Source organism: Varroa jacobsoni, unplaced genomic scaffold (assembly GCF_002532875.2).
Source record: "Varroa jacobsoni isolate VJ856 unplaced genomic scaffold, vjacob_1.0 scaffold_1358, whole genome shotgun sequence".
NCBI classification, from domain to species: Eukaryota; Metazoa; Arthropoda; class Arachnida; order Mesostigmata; family Varroidae; genus Varroa; species Varroa jacobsoni.
The window spans coordinates 89,529-109,977 of NW_019214260.1; the positions used below are offsets into that span (position 1 = coordinate 89,529).

The 20,449-nt window shown below is 39.3% G+C and overlaps 2 protein-coding genes across 15 annotated transcripts in view; both read left to right on the top strand.

Annotated features, from left to right (window-relative positions):
- LOC111269155 (uncharacterized) overlaps positions 1-5,589 on the top strand; it is a 15,102-nt gene extending 9,513 nt beyond the window's left edge. For 2 of the 3 annotated variants that reach the window (XR_015314495.1, XM_086971998.1), the window contains exons 2-4: positions 48-128; positions 2,073-2,269; positions 3,095-4,587. Coding sequence is in view for 1 of the 3 variants with exons in the window: in XM_086971998.1 (XP_086828124.1) it covers positions 48-128; positions 2,073-2,269; positions 3,095-3,254 (438 nt within the window). In the remaining 2 variants the exon portion in view is untranslated. Of the gene's footprint in view, positions 1-47; positions 129-2,072; positions 2,270-3,094; positions 4,588-4,766 lie in introns of those variants that run through there. The other variant, XR_015314494.1, reaches the window with a different exon arrangement.
- The window catches only part of LOC111269154 (uncharacterized), a 41,492-nt gene extending 21,401 nt beyond the window's left edge, over positions 1-20,091 (top strand). For 4 of the 12 annotated variants that reach the window (XR_002685613.2, XR_002685614.2, XR_002685612.2 and 1 more), the window contains 3 exons: positions 16,671-16,773; positions 18,456-18,628; positions 19,711-20,091. Coding sequence is in view for 2 of the 12 variants with exons in the window: in XM_086971994.1 (XP_086828120.1) it covers positions 16,671-16,773; positions 19,711-19,754 (147 nt within the window). In the remaining 10 variants the exon portion in view is untranslated. Of the gene's footprint in view, positions 1-16,289; positions 16,554-16,670; positions 17,263-18,418; positions 18,629-19,710 lie in introns of those variants that run through there. The other 8 variants (XR_015314488.1, XR_015314493.1, XR_015314489.1 and 5 more) reach the window with 7 other exon arrangements.
- Positions 20,092-20,449: the final 358 nt, after the last annotated feature.

Consider the following 20,449-nt stretch of genomic DNA (forward strand, 5'->3'; position numbering starts at 1 on the left):
TAATAATGTAATAGTAATTAAACAACAATTTTCCGTTTTGCTTTTAGCCAAAAGGAATGCTAGACAAGAGGTTCCGTTTTGCTTCGGTCGTCAGAAGAAAGGTTCTCGTCCACACGGTAAAACAAAAAGTAAGCTTCAGCACTTCGTATAAATTGACTCAAAGATTCACGTCGTGCACGGAACATATAACTACTTCACAAAAGTGTATAAGCAATCATACGAGAATTTCAATGAAAACGTCTGGGGGACGTATTCGCGCACTGTCAGTCCTGCTACGATCGAGAAACGCAAAGAGAAATTGGACAGACTTTAATGCCTAGGCGTACACTGCATAGAGGTCGCTGTCTTCATAATAAATAACCTTGAAGTTCGTATATGTCTCTCCTATTGAAGCCTCACAAACGTCAACAGAAATCAAAATACTTTCCAATCGAGAAGTCCTATAGCATCCATAGAAGTGCTGAGAATAACAACCAGCTAAATACCTTCGACGTGATCCAAATTCAAAATTATGGTACAAAATATTATAGAATTCAAAGGATTGCAGTTGCAAGAAGCCTGTAAATCGATCTGTTATGAAATATTGCGAGACGCTGAATCGGTTCGTAAACTGTAGAGTGATTGTTTATGTGGACGCCATAGCAGCGGTGAAATTTTTAATGATCTGAAAGTTATTGCACGTCCCAATAAAAGAGTGCACTTGATGATCTCTGACAAATAACACGACGATAACGATAAATAAGATAACGATGTAACATGGGAAAGATAAACTAAGTGCTGACCGTAAAAGCGAACTTGATCTCGGTAAAAGCAACATTTAACATCGAAGTTAACTTAATAGGCGCTTATATAGCCCAGTAGCGCCAGATCTTAAGCCGGGCACGTTCACTCGCAAAGGTCATTTTGAATTCCTTAATTTATTATGATATGGTCGTATTTTTCATCGGAATGGTTAAGTAATATCTAGACTTCTTATCCGCCAGGTCACAGAAGATTTATCACAGAAGTATGGACCCTGGAATATCTTTAGGTGACTTGAGGGTCCTTGATTTACACCATACTTTAAGAGTTGCAAACTACTTTTTGTGGATCGGTCTACAGTGTAACTGTTGTTTGGCTGGCTATATGGATTCTATAAAAGTTACTCGACTGGGTTAAGGCTAGCCTTATGGACAATTCGAATCATCTTGGTAGTTTCGTCACCCCTTGTTTCACTGTAACTTTCAATATCTAGTTAATTCATGTCGTATTTAACCTAACATAGCATCTTTGAAGAATAGACTGGAGAGCTACTCCAGTTAGCCGATTAGTCTTGTTTGTGCTAGAAAGAAAGCTCGTTGTGCCTCTGTTTCGAGTTTGACGTCCGGTATTGCCGGATTCCATCAGACGACCGGCTCCCACCACTGAACGGAGTCTGACTGTGCCCGGGTTCGAAGCCAGACCACAACATGTCCCTCATATCAATAGGTGAACACGTTACCCTGTAGGCTATCACGCAGACACCTCACCCCCTACCTAAGCTGGTTTAAATTGCAACTCTAGTGTAGACTATAGTCTCAGTTTACCGGCTGTAATTTTTCAATGACGTTGTCCGTTAAATGTCTTACCCCCTTTATTATACTTTTCTGTTAATTCGTAGTTTTAAGTATTTTAAGTTTTAAGTGTATTTAAGTTACACTTTTCCACCATGATAATGTATCCGTTATTCCGCTGTAGTCTAGATTCGAAATCTCCCCAGAAGGGAAACAGCAACGTGTCTGGCTAACCTAGAATTCAGAGCACTATTATCGGAAGAAATCTTACGTTAACCGCATGAAACGAATCTGCGACTCTAGCTCATTGGCCTAGTTAATACGGGAGGCCTAATCTACACTCTGATTATAGTTCAATTGTTATTATCCCTTTACACGTTTTTTGCCATTTGAGCTTTTTTGCTAACCCAATACTGAAGCTTCTCAACTTCCAAATCCAAACCTTCCAAAAAATAAGTACAATTTTTCCTATAAGCAAAAAAAAATCGCAAAACTTAAATATTTATCATACAATTTTCTATCTACATCTCTGATTTATAGAAACACATTCGAAACCAAGTGATCTTTTTTGTTCGAAAGTCGATCGAAAAGTTTGCTCGAGCTACTGTTATCATCTGCCGGGGAAACAAGGTACACCCTTCAACAGACGATTCAACCTGCCGGGAAAATCAAGAGCGGAGCTTTTTAAAACGAACCGACAAGCGAATACAGGAGCCTAGCAGTATAAGGGTAGACAGGTTCGTAACTAATGGCAATGCATGAAAGAAAATGCTATTAGCCTAGAATTTAATTTTACCAAAAAATTGCATTTCTGGTATTGTTTGGGCTATAATTTGATTATGTTCCGAGCATTTACTTCGTATTACCAAAAATCTAGCTTAAAAAAAAGCTGTCATTTGTAACCTATTTTCGTAGTTGCCGACTGATACCATAATAGGATAATAATTCTATTCGTATTTCTACGTGATTGCTGGTTTATCTCATTGGCCGAGGGCTATGCCCTGTTCAATCCATTACAGAGACCCTTATTATTAGCGGGCAAATACTGCAGATTCGAAGGGGAGTTGGTTCTCAAGACTGCCTAGTCCTGTTCATCAATGGTCCAAATCGTTTTAATTTGATCGTATCAATCAAATCATCTAGTAGGACTGAAATTGTCAGTTCAATAGCCTGAATAAGACTTGGGTATTATTAGACTATTATACTATAGACTATTATAATAGGTTGTACTTCAGCGTAAATTGAATATAGCCCGAAAGCTATGAAAGACTGTAATGAACTGTGGAACATTTTGAAGTAATACGCTTTTTTAACCACCATTTAGGATTACATAGAAAATAAAATTTCAATTCAAGTGATTGCGGGTGATATATTTGAAAAGTTATTTGAATAAAATGACGGAGAACGTAGTGGTTCAGACGGTACTTAGTTGTTCTACATATAGTATGTTGGAATAGGCTTTGCGTCAAAGCCGTCGTATTCAAATGTTCGCAGTTATACACTCGCATTATGTCTTTCATCGTCGACGTTTCGCTATCACACGAATTTATTTTACGCTGCAGGTGCCGCCTGGGCCGAAACTGGGAATGTTGGCTGATGTTAAGAAGCTTTCTCCCACCATCGTCACCCTTTCTCCCGCGCTCTTTCTCGTTTTTTAAGTTAGACGAACGAGTCTACCGTGTAGTTCATGCTTACTTGCTTGCTTGCTTGGCCAGGCGATAATGAAGCGGTCTACGAAGCCTCGTTGTGCGTTTCTGTCGAAGCGCAGAAAGAATGCACTCACGCGTAATCCTAACAGGCCTGCATGTTTATGTATGTCTCGGAATAAGCATTGTTTATACATAAATAGAAAGAAGTCAATGGTTTTGTTAAACTCAAAAACACAACGCCCGATTTTCCTAAATTCAACTAGCATTGTTTATCTTATTCGATCCCTTATGGGTGACGGCATTAGTTTTCGTCATCGACGCACTTGTCAGGCAAGGTAGAACTATAGGCTGAAGCGAAAAAAGTTTTTGAAGTACAAGGAAGAGACTCGTTAACTTTACCCTCGATGCTACTCTGGTGACGCTAAACGACAGATCGCTGATGAAAGGGAATAACAGGTACTCGAGAATACAAAAGCTTCTTGTACCCATCGCGAAAATGGAGTACAATCAATTTGACTGTATCGCGCAACTGCTGCTCCTGCCACCGATAGACAGCTGACGGCCTCACATCGTAGTATAGGACGCTGTTTTGTAGTGCATCTTTCTTGTAGTCGTTCATAATTCACTATCATCAGCTCAGTTACGATGGTTCGTGATGGCTTATGACACCACTTGATGCCCGTGTACCGTCAAAGTGTGCACTGTGTCTGCGTCCGTGTAAAAGCGCGTATCTTCCGCCTGTTGTGCTGCCCTGCAAGGCCATCGCTAGTTTCGTCGGCGGACCCCTAGGGGACAGCGGAGTTGGGTTATGGTGTCAGTTTCTCGGCTTTGGGGCCGAACGATCATATTGCTACTGCAGTGAAGGCGGTGGTAGTCGAGAGGGCTGGTGAGAGCAGCCTACAGCAAACGACGAATAGCAAACGGAGCTTTGGATCTTCTTGAAACTCTTCCTGTTATCCATTTGCGTTCCCTCGTGCTTTAGAAGTGAACTTCGGTAGGGGGTGAAGCATGGAAAACAGCAAACACATAATGATTCGTCGGACACGGCTTGCCCAGGTGGTCGGATCATGTCAACAGCTGACGTTGGCTATACACATGTATAACAAACTCTTGGGTGGCAATAGCCTTTGACGACTCGTCGACCCAACGAAAAGCTGGAGAGAAAGATGACATCATAGGGTTCGCTGAAACGTGGAATCACTGCCTTCCTGCTTCAGCAATATGCAGGCAAAGATAACGAGCACAGATGGAACGCGTTTTACCATAGGATGTCCAAGCAAGCAGATTCGTACCGTTCCCCCGCAACCAACATCTTATGGTGTGTTATCTCCAAATTTTTTGTAGTTTTAAAAAATCTTATTCAAATACATAAGTTTCTAGAGTGCAAGAGTATAGAGTGAAAATAACTATTCATTCGTGCTTACTCTTAGTAGTCTTAATCAAATGTGATTCTCTAAAACGCAATATTATACATCTATAGATAGATAGATAGATAGATAGATAGATATATATATATTTCAAATGTTCAATACATTTCCTATTAAGTATCTGGCAAGAAATCCATCATTGATTTCTATTGTTTTAGGAGAGACGACTAAAACGGGAAGGTGCTCACATATTGATAGTCGCCGGTTTGAAAAGTATCTGAAAAGTCTCTGCAATCGATTTTCTGCAATTTTTTAAGGAAATATTTGGATAGGTAACTTTTTTTGCTGTACATCACGGTGTGAGGCATAGCTAAACTAGGCTATAATTAACCCAAATTCTTAAAAAGCGTAGCATTGACAGTTTTACGTAAACATGGGTTACATATTAATGCGATATGAGTGAAGTAGTTCTATCTGAGTATACACTGGCGTAGCGAAAAAAAGCGAAGCAAGATAATAAACGAACGAAGGAGATACAGAAACCATTGTCTGAAGGTTTATCAGCGCCTGGCATATTGAAGTGCTACCCCATTGTAGCTTGCCTCAGTCGTGTACTTTCGTTGCTGTGTGACAAGCTTACGAGTATAATACGAAGAACCTGTTTTAGCGTTCACGTTTTTGACTATCTCCGGCAAGGAATACGATTAAGTGGGAAAAGGTTTCCAATTTAAAGATTGGATGCAACCCTTAGTGGCAGTAATATTTCATCATACGCGAAACATATATTTTCAGTAAATAAAAATGTCACAGGTTATCGTATAGGTTTGCTTATATACTCTTGTATGAATATGAAAGGTTAGCTATGTATTGAAAGTTGGTGTAGTCCTCAATTTAATCAGTTCTCTAAAAAAAAAAAAAAATACACAAGCCATGAAATCTTTTGTGAACTCAGAATTCAGATCTGCACAAACTTTTAGTGGTTGTCGTTCGAGATATTTGAAGGGCGTTTGCTTCGTAACTTTGTGGCAGGGGGGGGGGGGGGGGGGCGTATAAGCCCCATAATTCTATTAGATGAAGGTTTCGGGGCAAATCTGCTTACGCTGCATCCAAATGAGAGGTACACTCTATCGGCGAGGCGATTTTAGAACGAAAATCCCGGCAAAGAAGTTGGCACCTCTTCGAAATCAAACCAGGCAACTTTACCGATCAACATAGCGCTCACTGTTTCGGCCTTTGTTTTGTTCCTGTTCGAATTTGTCCTGTTCGATTTTTGGATAGTTTTTACCAATGAGATAGATACATCTTCCTTTTTTTTTGTTTTACATGAATATAGATGGCTGTTTATTCAGAAAGAGAATGAAATACTATTTGATGTCTTACATTTAATTGTAGTCTAGATGAAGATAGTTGATAAAAAGTTTCTATTAAGTGGATGATAGGCAAGCAAAGCGGGCTCCACTGAAATGCTCAAAGACGCATGTTTATATCAATCTAGATTCCTATGATGAAATAGAACGAAAGCATATTGTTCCGAAAGTTGTTTTTACAGTTAAGTCAAATAGTCCGAACGGATTCGTTAGTAATTTATTAACTATTTTTTTTCAGTTTACTCTGAATTTTTCCGATTTCGACTAGTCGACCTAAAATTATGCAGTTTTTTTGGAGCTAATTCAAAAAAATATTTTAGGTATACGCTTAGAACACTGTTTAGGGAAAGATTTACGGTACTAGAAAGAGTATAAAGAATCAAAAAACCGATTGATTGATCGATTCTCGTACGAACTTCGCTACTGAATGATCCCTATGGATCGAGAAGCTTTCGGAGATTCAACTTACAGTTAATATTCGCACAAATGTAAAACATCATTTTTGCAATCGACCTTTTACGAGCCGCATTTATAGGAAGCTAAGTCCATGATATACTGTAGCATTCATTTCAATATGGAGGCATGTATGCGTACTTAGAGATGCAAAACAACTTCGGTTATCTGAGCAGAGCAAAGATCAGCTATTAAAGGATTTTAATTACACAAGTGGTAAGTATTTTTCTCTATGCGTTAGGACCAGTACAGAGTACTACCTAAGCGGCCACAGAGCTGTTCTCTGAATTTTGGCAGCACACTTAACAGCCACTATACAGTTAGCTATTTATCCACTTGTCCGTGACTATATAGAGGTACATTGTTTCTACTCGAACGGTTACTGAAATCATATACTAAAACTTGGAGCCTAATCTGGTAATCATCTCTCTCTGTACTTGTTCATCCTGTTTCGCTATGGGTATTTAAGTTATCAGGCGGTGAGGCTTGTGTTGAACTGTACCCAACTGTAATGGAACGCGAAAAAAAGAAAACGGTTTGTTTGAATTTTACCGCGTGCGCTCGACCTCTAGCTCGACCGTTGTGGCAGATAGACCGTCGCAGAGACCCGTGCTAAGCGGAGGTACATAGATTATTCATTCGAATCTGCGTCAGTGAATGCAGCGGAAGCAAGGCTATAACGTATGATGTTATAACACAGACTAGCTGTTCCTTGTTTCGGTATTCTCACGATGCTGCCACACAGATTTATCGTGACTAATCTTATGTTAAAAGTACACATTGTTAGACAGTTAGTACTTTATGGTACAAATGCTGTACCTTGTGAAAAAAATAAGTGCTCACAAAAAGGGCAAGATACATTCGATTTTTATTTTTTGCACGATAAACAGACGATTAACTGAACGACTTTGGCATCGAAATCTGAGGTGCGCCTAATGACAGGTGATCCCCTAAGTTAAATCGGCTGAGACTTTCAACGTAACAGCTTATCGAATGATCTTGAAACAGTGAAAATTTGTATTTTAATCAACATTTAGAAAACATTGGTTTCAACGAAGTTTCCCGGGCAGCGTCGAATCGATTACGCCCGCACAGAGAGAGGACAGAGAGCTAGTAGTTATAATGGAGAACTGCCACTCTAAAAGTAATGTCTGTGATAAATAGGCATGTATGAGTATACAGCACATAAGGTGCTTCTAAATATTTAAAAAAACTTATCCCTATGCTGTAATTCTGTGCTGTTTACTCGTTGCAGTAGATATCAGATCAGATCTATCTGAATATGTTTCCCTTATCTTAGCGTGCAGACCGTAGCCACAAAGAATAGTAAGCCCTGAATAACATAACAGATCGATTAACATACGCCCAGGGCTGTTTAAAGGCGTTTCTTGCACTATGCTTCTTATCGTCTTGTTCTATTAGGCGCAAGAAAGGATCTATTCTAAAGCAGCCTATCCTGCGTTTCCTAAGACAAGATAACCTATATTTACGCAGAGGCATACTTAGCGAGCTTATAAACATCCAAAAGACATAGCTTTACCGAAATAACTGTACTCATTAACGCTGACACGGGGTTTGAATAAGCTATTTGTTCGGTCGGAGGCAGTATATAAATAGTTGTTACTTTTTTTTTTTGTTCTAGGTTTTTCGAAGTTTTCCTACACTTAGACTTAGGTTGGACCTAGATACTATGCAGCAGCTTGCAGTTACGTTTGCTATTGTACTTATATTGCCATTTACTAATGAACCGTTACTGTTTATTCGACAATATATAAATGAAGTTCCTTTACCATGAATTTCTTTTACTTAGACCATTTAAGAGAGTGAAAAGTGATCTCCTAAACAGGAAAATATCCTTTTTCTACCCGTGTTTGAAAAACCATATTTCATCGAGGTCGTGGTAAAATCAAATAGGAACTGTGGCGTTCCCTATCATACGCTTGCAATAGATATACGAAACTAGCGCGTGGAATAACGAATGCCATCTCATTTTTATTATAGCCATTTTGCTATTTGTACCTAGAATATTCTGGATTTTAGCAGACATGGCGGACTCTTATTTTGCTAGCCAACAAATCAGTGCCATATTTTGCCCGTCTCGCGCTGGTAGCCAGAACTAATATTAAGCGACAATAGTATATACGTGTAACTTTAGATTCCTTCCCAGTTAAGCGGAGATGATCGCACCGCTTACAATCAAACCCAAGTTCGATTTAAATATATCTTAATTTTTGTGCGTACACAAGCTAAAAGCTGCATAAACACGGCGTCTTTGTCAATAATAAGTGCACTGTGATTGAACTAGACGCTATAAATAACGTCACGTTATAATATTTGACGTAGAAAGGCAGAGAGTTATTCACTGTTTTCAACCGCGTGCACGTTACGTTCGTATTAGTATTGTTTACTATAACGGATATTCAACTGAAATTTCAAGGTTTACTCAGACTTTTAATGCCTGCTGTCATACGAAATCTAGTAACTGTGTAACATTGTCACTCAGTTTCTATCGGTGAATGGTTCACCTGCAGCGTTTGTAGGTTGAATAGGTATATAATATTTCAAGTTCCCCTTCTCTAGGGCCCGATTCGAATGGCCCTGTACTTGATGACGTTGCCAAAAACTAAACCTGGATGCAAGTCTAAACGTATGCAGGTAGTGACCCTTGCCTAGGTCGAGATTTTAACGTAGCACTAAGGACGATTCCAGTATCAATGACGCCGTACTCGTTTGTGCACGATATTATTAGTTACATCGATATGTCAAATTTTCGGTCGGAAGGCCAAGTTGTCACGAACTATGATTCACGTTCACGATTCTACGTTTCGAAAATGATGAACGTCTGATTTACGGTTCTGCCCACTGACGTTACACACTCGTTAGCCCCATATTATACGCCTGTGATTGCTGTTTCCACCCTAAGGTATGGTAACCTATAATGCATGTTTTTATGGGTAAACCCTCGGCCCGGTTTTCGCTGAACCTATGTTGTTTCACCCGAACTAAAAACTTTCGTTCAACAATTTATCGTTATGTGATTTGTAACTGAATATAGAAACACATAGTAGTCCTGTCGTCGAAGTTTAACTTTTTTTACAATATCATTTGAAACTTCCTAACTCCTGAACAGATACCACCATGTTACGAACGTGTCTCTGAAGTTGGAAATTCAAAATTCATGCATATTAGAATCCATAGTTACTGAATGGATAACGTTTATCGCAGCTAAACTCGAGTACGAACAGGCACATAGCTCATTACTTGAGAGGGTAGCTAATATCAGCACGTTTACAATGCGGTTTAATCTACCTTGATGCTACCATTTACACGTATTTAGGCTTAGGTAACGTTTTTTTTTTTTTAAGTGCATCTATAGGTGAACCACTTTCAGCAGCAGGTACCACTTCTGAATAATTCTTTGCCGCGTTCCATCTAAATAAATGCACGGAACATCAAACCGGAGGCACTCTATTTGTTGAAGACTGTCGATCTGTTGAAGACTGAAGAAAAACAAGGCTCTAACGCTGATAAAGTGTTCGTTGATGCTTATAGGCGCTCCCGCCTTCTAGTTATGTTCAATAAACCGTTAAACGACTGGCGCTTTTACCGAAGGAATCTATATCCGATTTGATCCTTCCTTTCTACGTCGAGTTCAACATAATAATCGGACGCGTGAAGAATTTATACTTCACTGAAAGCAGCACTGATCCACCTACTAATAGTGATGCGGTAAAGACTTCCAACTATCTAGACTCTCAGAACGGTCACGTGAAGCTGCCTAAATAGTATTTGGACTATGCAGATAAAATCGTAGCTGCATTGCTTTCGAAATATGGTTCATTCAATCTGTTTTTATCATCAAGCAAACTCATTTAGGTTTACCCAAGAAGCTTTGCAGTCTTTAAAACAAAATGCGATTTTTGTCCTGTTTATTATTATTATTAAATAAAGTGTTTATACGGCGAAAAAGGTTTACAAAACAAGTGAACATTTCCCACCCAACCGTTCTGGCTTTGGAAAAGTACTTTTATAGTGTTGTACACTTGCAGGCGAGATACAATACACTGACTGGTTCTAAGTAATCTCTATATATTTTTATTTAAACTGATCGTTTAGAAGGAGACAGACAGGCCTGGCCTGGACGGGTCGAGACAACTTACCTCGTTCGTGGCTAGCGGCGAAGTTCGTGTATATATCGTTCGTGTTGGTTAGAGTCTGCTCTTCATATTTTCCTTACATATGTCAGACGTATAGCGCGATTTTTAGATGATAGCTTGGGCTTTAACTTTGTGCTCTACCAGTTTCCAATGTCGGATGATGAGCACAACCTGATGTGCTATAGTTATTATCTCCCTTTACAGTTCAGCGGCGCATTGGAAATAACTAGCTTTGAAGCGGTGTTCGAAATATATATAACCGTACTAAATTGGGATACGAAGATCAGGCGTGTCCATGTGTGTAAGTTAAACGGACTAGGTATTCTGCCAATCATTTTTTTTTTAACAATAAGTAAGCACTATGCCTATACCTATGTGTAGGCTATTACTGATAGGAATTGTACGTGACATGTGTTGCCGTTTCAGGGACGTAATAATAGAACAGTTTTAGCGCGTAGAGAAACAAAATCATCTGGCGGCTCGAGTAGAATAGGCCTGGTAATCCTGTACTTTTTTCTAATTAGTCATTATTCTGTACGAAGGGTACTGTTGCGTATTTCGTCACCGTCCGGTCGGGTATCTATAGCTATTTATAGTCCTACAAACAGTCCAGTTAGAAACAATCTCTGAGAGTTAACGCTTACAGTACGGTAACAAATCATGACGGCAGATCTGTGCGATGTCCACAGTAAAACATGTTGTTGCGTAGTTAGTTGAGAGGGTTCGAGTTATATGTTCGCGTTCCACAACGGGATAAAATCATTTGTAAAGTCAAAAGCATACTTCTCCAACACTATCCTCTTGTTTTTAGTGAGCATCTTCTGCGTAGCTGCTGTCAGCAGTGTTATTTCGCAGAGGTACGAAACTATTGAGTTTCCTCCAAGATCGTCCGTAAACGCGCCATCAAATTTTTCAAAGCAGAGACAAACCGCGATGGCAAATGACACCCTCTATTGGTAATCGCCGGAAGTTCATCGAAGAGCACCTTTCAATCCATGTTTATATTTTGTCAAAGTGCTAGCTATTTGTGCTTTTAGACCCAGCATTAAAACCCATTTTTCTTTTGGTTAAATCTGAAAAATGAATAGATAAAAGGGCGAGTTAAGAAAAACAAAATTTTCTGGTGACTACTTGAAAGACGATAAACAACTTTTCAACAGGACAAGCTATAAAAAAAATATAAACATGAATAAAAATTCAATGCAATACCTTATTAACAAATAAAATGAAGGAACGTTTTGACATAATTCTTAGGTTATAGAGGTTATACAGCTAGATTTAAAATTCTTAAAAATAAACCTAGGCTCTTTGTTAACTAACAAACCTTTTTCTTCTTATTAATATATAGTTATATATATTAATATATATATATGGTTGTCGATTTATCTGAACCATAGATAAAGCTAGTGATGGTAATGATGGGATGGAGGTGGCAACGTTTCGTCCCAAAGACGACGCCGACAGTAAAGAATGGCACATAGTTAACGCGCATTATTCTGCGCGAAGAAGAAGCGACAGGTCGCGCCCTAGCAACTCGCGAAGAGCGAGGTACGGAGCGAAGAGATCCAAGGTATCTTCGCTCCGTTGCCACTCTATGAAAATCAATAAGAAAGGATTCTTTCAGCATCAACCCAAATGCTTACTTTCTACTTCAGCGTTCCCTTTGCCTATCTTTCCCAAAAGTAATTGATAGCAATGTTCTCCGAGTTGCAGGAAATTTTCACATTGGCACAAGTGAATTTGCCACAAAGCACCAAGTAACTTGTTTTAGTAACATTTTTTGCTTTTGTTTGACCGACTAAAGCTTTCGAAGGAAAACGCCCAGTGACAACAGGTCGAGAGGATGTAGTTTAGGGTTTCGTTTGAACCACGGTTTTGATTATGAGGGTCAGGACACTTTTTACATATACTGGCAGGAGTGCGCATGATGTCCTTAGATTTTCATGGACATATCCGCCATAGTTCTATTAATTGCAAGGAAAGTTTATTAGAGAAAAAAACTAATTACTTCATCTTTTATTATTCCGTAGTTTTACGGCCCGTTAGTGAGCAGTACGCTATTTTATTGGTACTCGTAACGTGTATGATTAAGCTATACATACCTGTATCGCATAAGGTGTCCACAATCTATGATAAAGTCAATTGACTATCGTAGTTCCAAGCACTAACTTGTCCGGGGCTACTTAGTAGGTCGAATGATTTACATAGCTTTAAAACTGCGCGCCACAAACAGATGAAAATTCGTGAATATTTACATCGAGTGCATTGGCTGTTTACGGCTATAATCAAAGAATAAAGAGTTTAGAGTTTAAATATACTGTTTAATGCTCAGTTGTCAAGCCTTTATCTATGGCGCTACTGGAATTCATAGAAGATTTATGAAAACACAGGACAAGGGACCTTTTGTGAAGCGATAATTTGTTACTGGTGCTATTGTTTTAAAAACAAGGTCCAAGATCATGGAGATAACGTATACGAAGGCTGTAAAACTTCTCAGTAGAACACTGCATATGTAGTTAGCATTCTACAAGATCGGTATGGGATTTTTTCAAAATGTGTAATAATATCGTAACGTAAGAACAAAAGATGAAAAACAAAACCATGATCCTTCTCGAACTTTGTTTAAGACAGGTCAAGGTACGTTTAGTATAAAAATCTACCTGCAGGACATCGTCACCATAAACGAGACATAGTTCAGTCTATGTCACCGACTGGAGAATGATCGAGATTGGGAGTCGTACAGCTTCTTTAGTAATAGTCTTGAATAGAGACTAATAAACGCTGGCGCTCGTGCTCACAATGAATATCAGCGACATTCACGGTTACAAAGTTCTGCGCGAAAAGAAAAACAACCAACGCTTCTATATAGCTTTAATTTCTAAAGAGTTTTATATACGATGCGGCATTCGATTCACTTACTGTGATTAACTGTGACTTACTGTGATTGCCACGCATCAACTACAGCCTGACTTAAAAAAAAAAACTTTACGAGCGATAGCTTTAGTCCCCATATTTAAATCCTGGTGATTTCTAAAGACGCCATGAATTGAAAAGGTCGGTAGGCGTCGTAGTGTGTCGTATTGTCAGTTCAAGACATCGGCAATGATGTAAATAACTGTTGAGGAACATTGGCTTGAATATGTAAAAAAACAAAGGATAGGTTCTAACCTATATGATTCGAAAGTTGCGATCTGCTTTAAATAACGTAATAAGTGAATTACGTGACACTAAGGGTTATCATTTGAAAAGTTAGCAACAATATACAAGTCGGGAGATAAAACGGTAACATTTTGGGAAAGATGGCCTTCAGCACAGGACTACTTTAGCATAAAGGTCAGTCTATCAGGAACACAGTGTAAGGCTTAACAAGCTTGAGTATGATGGTTTTTTCAGTGATAATTGAATTATGGGATTAGTGCATTACTATAAATATGCATCCGAAGTCATGATCTGACGCAGCCTTAGACGAATTAGTTGATTCGACTCACTCAGCAACATCGGAGTAGGGGGTCAACCTATCCAATATGTGTGGGTTCAAAAAGTTAAAAGAGTTATTTTAGGTAGCTATAGACAAACATATAGGGTGCCGATTAGATTTTATCGTAAAACAGCGAGCACCTACTTGAGCACACTGAATATAACATTAAATTTTCTCCATAATGAAAGACAGGTAGATTTGTTTCTTAGGTCGTCCTCATGAGGCAGTGATATCACTAAGTCACAAGTATGAGGGATTTGTGGTTGAAAAATTGTGTGTGTTTTGTAATACCGTTGTCGCTTCTGATAGCTAAAGGTGAGGTTCATTCGTGCCGAAGGCTACTATGTTTGGCTTGCAATTTGTCATTAGGGTCTACTGGGAAAAATTGTAGCCAAGATTTTTATTTCGGAAAATTAGAATTTCAATTTTCGTTTTTTCGCTTCTCATCTTTTGTTCAGCGGGTAAATGAAGCAATGAATGGCTTCGGCGTGCGGTGCTTGGTGACAGCCTGAACAATAGTTACTCCGGTATTTTTCCTTACTACCCTTCCATCACCGAACCTCATGGATGTCTTGCATGTATACAGAAGTACACCAGCTCTAGCGTCAGTGAAACCACCGATGCAGCCACTACTACATACGAATTTGTTCAGTCATTAACAAAGGCTGCGAGCTTGGACGAATGTGGTATAGGGACCAATGCAGCCCTGACCTTTTTTATACGAAGCCATTTGTGCCACATTGAAGGTTTGTTTTTCTGAAATGTCCCTTCCCTGTGCCCCCCCCCCCCTGACTGGTTCACAAAACAAAATATGTAGTAAAAAATCTCGTGCCGCACGCGTCCAGCTGCTCCGTAATACTTTAAAAGCTGTTTTCCTCGGTAATGAATGATCGTAAACAAAATTCGCTGGTATGGTTTATCGTGCTGTTGTTCTATGCAACTTAGGTGGCTCGTTTTTAGCGCGATACTGCCAGGCAGTTTCGTTCAGCTCTATTTATTATGACAATATTGATTCAAGCCATTTGCTTCATACAAGCTTTTATGCCTTATACCTGAGGTGAATATTTTGTGCGTTTCGCTACTGAAAAATACATGCCAGTCAATGCACGGAGCTGCATATGTAAATGCAAGGAACTTACCACTTCTTGGAGTTGATGTTAGTCACAACAGAACTTGAAAAAAAGAGACCCCACGCTCGACAGCTTACCGACAGCTGAGAGAACCGGCCCGTTCCTTGGGTGTTTTCAACCGGTGATTTTACGAAAACGCCTAGCACCTAAAGTCATTAAAGCCTGCGGCCTGTAAACGAATTAATATACCCGTTAGAAATTAATAAGCACGCTGTCAAGAGGGAGGCCAATATGTACGAACGGCAATTTCCTTCAGAAAAGTAGCACATGGTAACGATGTTGAAACTGGCTTTTGTTGTTACAGTATAGAGCGTCCTCTTGCACAGCTCTTCAATAATCGCATCGTGTAACGAGCTTAATAATAATAACGGTAATGGTCCTGAGAAATTCTGCCCAATAGCCACCTTTGCTATGAAATAAAGCATAAGGTAGGCTTTTTGTATAAAATGTCATTTTCTCCTTCTCCCTTAAACTTAATATAACGTTTTATTGTTATAATGCGACTTGCGATCGTTTATAGGAGCATTTTACGAATTCGCGATAGGCTTGATTTTGCACATTGAATTCTGAGACAGGCAGGCTATAGGCGGGTTAAAATGATGCTACAGGAAAAAGGGCATTACGTTCTTCTGTTACAGTCGATGTATTAACACGAAGTCATAGACATGCTCTAAGCCGTTTTAACAAAAGAAATTTTCCAAAAAAGCTTCAAGTGGATTGCGGCGGCGGCGGCGGCGGCTCCAAACCACAACCCTAAAAAAACAAATGTGGTCACACTTTTAGCGATAGGCCGTGATATTATAATATAAAAAATACTCGCATTCTACCCCAATATAAGATATTCACCGTATTAAAAGGGTTGCCCCAGAGACGTTTCTCATCGTTCAAAGCACCTTAATTGATTTGTAAGTCGTTAAGGACACGTTACTTGTTGCAGAGTTACAGGTAAACTGTATATATATAAAAAACACTGTCGTAGCGTTCTATTGGCCATCAACATTGTCAAAATTGAACCGATACTGAGTGTTAAGAAAAACTTCCCCTAGTTCTCAGAAAGAAATTACAGGACACAGTTGCCCTATTTAGATATTTACCTAAAACAAACGGCTAAAAGACCTGATCATTATTTTAATATCTGATTCAATTTCCTTTGCAGGTAAGCATACCAACGCGCCACAGATTTTGCCACTGGTCGTTACTGCAGTACATTCTTATAAACGTACCCCACTGCGTACGCCAAGTTACTCACACGTTTATAGGGAATAAAATTTAGAGAAAAAAAATAAAATAAGTAAATATTAATAACTTTTTGGATCGTACAAAAAAGTCATGGCAGTCGACATGTCTTATAGAATTGCGGACACACGAGGAAAGCACACATTGGAAGCATATGCTACAATATAAAGGACGACGAAAAAAAGTAGGTTACGTATAGACGCATGACGTGAGTTTTTAAAAGTGTGTTCAACCTAGAAATATTAGATATATCTCTATCAAAATGACGTTCTAGATGAAATGTACCTTATATTATTTTTAGTCTACCAGGTATTCGATCCGTCATTTTACTGATTGCTGGGTACGAGCCTGTCATAAACGAGCATCATGGATCAGTTCGAAGATAACGCGCGTGTTTTTACGAAGTAAGCACTATGAAAATTGGCAACCTTACGTGAATGAAAGCACGAGGTGGTGTACAAAGAGAATGTAACTAAGCTCTGTAAAGATAAGGCAGAAGATGGCTAAAACCGCGCAAGCTTTCCAGGCATGACACGCATGCGAGTGTTGTGTAACTAATCAATAAGTTAGCTAAACGTGAGCAAAATTCGCCCAGCAAACGCCATTGTATACGTATCGACGTATTTTTGCTTGCCACTGATACGTATATACTGATATGTAAATGGAAAGTTTGTGCGCGCTGGGAAAATGGCGAGACATTGAATTTGTAAAGTGTCAAAAATTAGGTTTGGTGTTTGCACTGGCCAGAAGATACTGGCACAGGTAGCGATAATAAAATGCAAATGACGGCGGAGTAAAGGTTAGCGAAGGGCGAACGAAGTGCCGGATACACACCTACTATGGCCTTTTATGCCATGTAAGGGATACATTGACGTACGCATCGAAGGCACCAGGCATGTATTACTATACGATATCTAAATAGATTATTCTTTAAATCCAAGTTAGCATCATGAATACAGATCAAGCCAACCTAGCCATAAAGTTTATTATTAATAAACTTGCTTTTATTCCAAATTAGATTAAATATGCCGATTTGTATTTCGGCATTTTTTTTGTATTTTTTTTAAAAGGTTATCATTTGAAACAAACATGTGAAGCGCTTATTAGCACATTATTTGATGAGATTATATTGTTTCTAATTGAATATACCATGACGAAATGCTGAACGCATATGATGTTGGACACGAGTAATAGAAATACTGCGTAAAGTAGTTTGGACGAAAAAACGTAATGTAATTTAACTTTAGTGAAGAAACAAGACGTAAAACAGGCCTTAGCTTTTTTTCTTGTATGTGTAGAACACAAATATCTATACCTCATCATGTAACTGAGCATAATAGGTAATTGCTACGATTCTTTTCTGTTGCACTGCAGGACAACTGATTTATAGCGATCTGACGCTTATCACTTGATTATAAAATAATCATGTTCCGGGTAGTGTGGGTTGGATGCTGTAGGGCAGAACATGTCCTCTGTTAGCACTATTAGCGTTCCCAGGGGGACTAGCGATCTGCGATTGTTTATTGCTCTACGTTGAGCGTTTCCTTGCTATAGAAATATCTTCAAGCATATCTAGAAGATTTGCGCGGTGCAATTTGCAGTCCGCCAGTTGTATTGATTAGATTACTATTTGATCTGACAGTCCATTAGATGAGCTGGTGCTTAAAACGATTGGCCCAATGGATTCTCGAGTGGTAGCTATCAGGATCTTCTCGAACAGCGGAAACATTCATGTTTTTTGTAAGCGCTCGTTAGAGCAACTATACGGACTATAATCTCTCGAGTTTACGTCCAGTGCTTTCGTGAAGCGTTGCTTTAGGCGAAGGGTTCCCAACACGCAACAGGTGTTTTCGCGTTTCGCTTCAAGCTTACCCCACGTACGGTGTCTTCAAATTTTCAAGTAATAAGCGAACATGTATAATATATTCGCTTATAACTTGAGCGTGGATATATATATATATATACTTAATTTCACGCATGGTACGGGAGTACAAATTGCGTGAAATTAAGTAATCTTCATTTGTACATCGTTTGTTCCCATTTGAGTAGGTTTGCAGACGCTTACTAAGGGGTGTTTCTCGCGCAGGGAACGTTAGACCTCGTCCAGGTCTCGTATACGAAGAAATCAATAACACGCGAAGTCGACGCACCAAGTACTGAACCGATTTCAAAGAAAAGTCTATAAATAAAGATCGCCCAACCTAACCTAACCTTATTGGACTCTCCTGATTATTCGCAAGCTTCATACCTCGCTTTCCGGTATCTATTTCAAGCTTTCTCGTTAGTGCAGCGTATTGAAATAGCTTAGATTTAGTATCTTATGTAAAAAAGGTCAGTCAACAGACACAACAGTCAATTACAAAGTTATGAATTAGGCTCTGTGCACATAGGCGGTAGTTGTAGACACGCCTACTCTTTATGTGGTACTGAATTTCTCAAAAATGCTTGACGATTGTAGCGCCGAGCTAAGCAGTGTGTTAGAAAGTCAGGACAAACAATTAGAGCTATAAATTAGGCAACCGATTCAACATCCCTCTTTCTGTGTAGCCTTCTCCAAAGTTACACAAAGTCCAAAGTACAACTTTTAGAGCCCTTCCAGCAACGCTGGAGGAGATAGGACTCAAATAAGTATTTTAATAAAGATGAACCAGGTTATACAAAAATCAAACTCAAAAGCAAGAACTTATTTTCATGCTACGGAAAAATGAATATGAAGTTTCAACAATGAACTTCCGCGTTACCTGTTTAGGTACTCTTTGTATAATAAAGATTATATAGCGGGCCCTCTTCAGTCTGATGAAGCAGCAGCTCGATAAGTCATGATTCGCCTAAAGCCCGTCGTGCTCATTTGGCTACTCGGCCTTCTTACTGAAGACAAAAGCTGCACCTTAGTTCAACTTTGATCCGAGGCAGCTAACCGATTTGACAACTCGCTTCTAGGGCTTTTTTTTCGTACCTATCAACAACTTACACGAACAATACCTAGAAGCGTCGGAAGGCTGATTAGCTCACGTTAGGGATATTGGAACAGGTGCACTATCTAGATAAGGACCTTATGCCTTACTCTTGGTCAATTAGATCGCGGATACGCTACATACGAAGAGTGTTAACCGAATTAAACTTGGGTGATAAAAAACCAAATTCAAAACGATAAAATAAATACAAGATATATACAATGGTGCAAAAAGTTTCAAAAAGCTAACTGTTGAAACTTATCTGAATGACTGAACCTTAAATTTACATGTGTCAAAAATGTCTTTTAATCGTTAATAGCCTTTTTTAAATCTAAACTGTGCTGAAAATATGCCGATTTCCCTCAAGCATCTTTATCTAACTTTCAGGAGCCGCACGAAAGCTTGCAATGTGGACCGTCGATTTTGAATAAAATATAAAGTCTAGAAGCTCGATGGAGGCTCGTCCCGCGCAGAGAGACTGAACTAATGGTGACCTTTGCTCAGATCGTGGAAACAACGCACTGTCTTCCGCCATGATGTTTTGCTCTAGAAAGGACTAGCCTTATTTTGGTGAAAAAGATACTGGGTGACACACGCCCTTTATGACAAGCAACCCACCAAAGTTTATCCCAGTTTATATTCTGTACCTTTTATATGTACGTGCATATATATATATAAAGTATAGCTATCAAATTTGGTACCCTAAAACGATTCAATCCGAATATACGTTTGTCACAACAATATATATTTTGCTTCCGTTTCACCCGACCACGCTCCCGGGCAAGATGTCTTCATTCCGCGCCTCATTTCATACATTTTAAATTGGCGGTGATACGCCATTGCCATGGGTTGCATAAACACTAAATTTAGCCCGTGACCCGCCTCTCAACGCTCTACTCAAGGTCGATACTACACAGCAACATTATGAACGTGTCAGTAGGTTCGTAAGAGTGGCGCAGGACGACGAACTCTTCAGGAAACATCGGGCGCTAAAGAGGGGTTCTTTCAAGGATTAGATTCCACCGTAGAACCTGAACGTATGTCACCTTTTATAGTTTGGATACAAAGTGACCGAGTGGGGCCGCGACCATCGGGCAGTACAACCTGATTGGGTAACTCGGTGCTA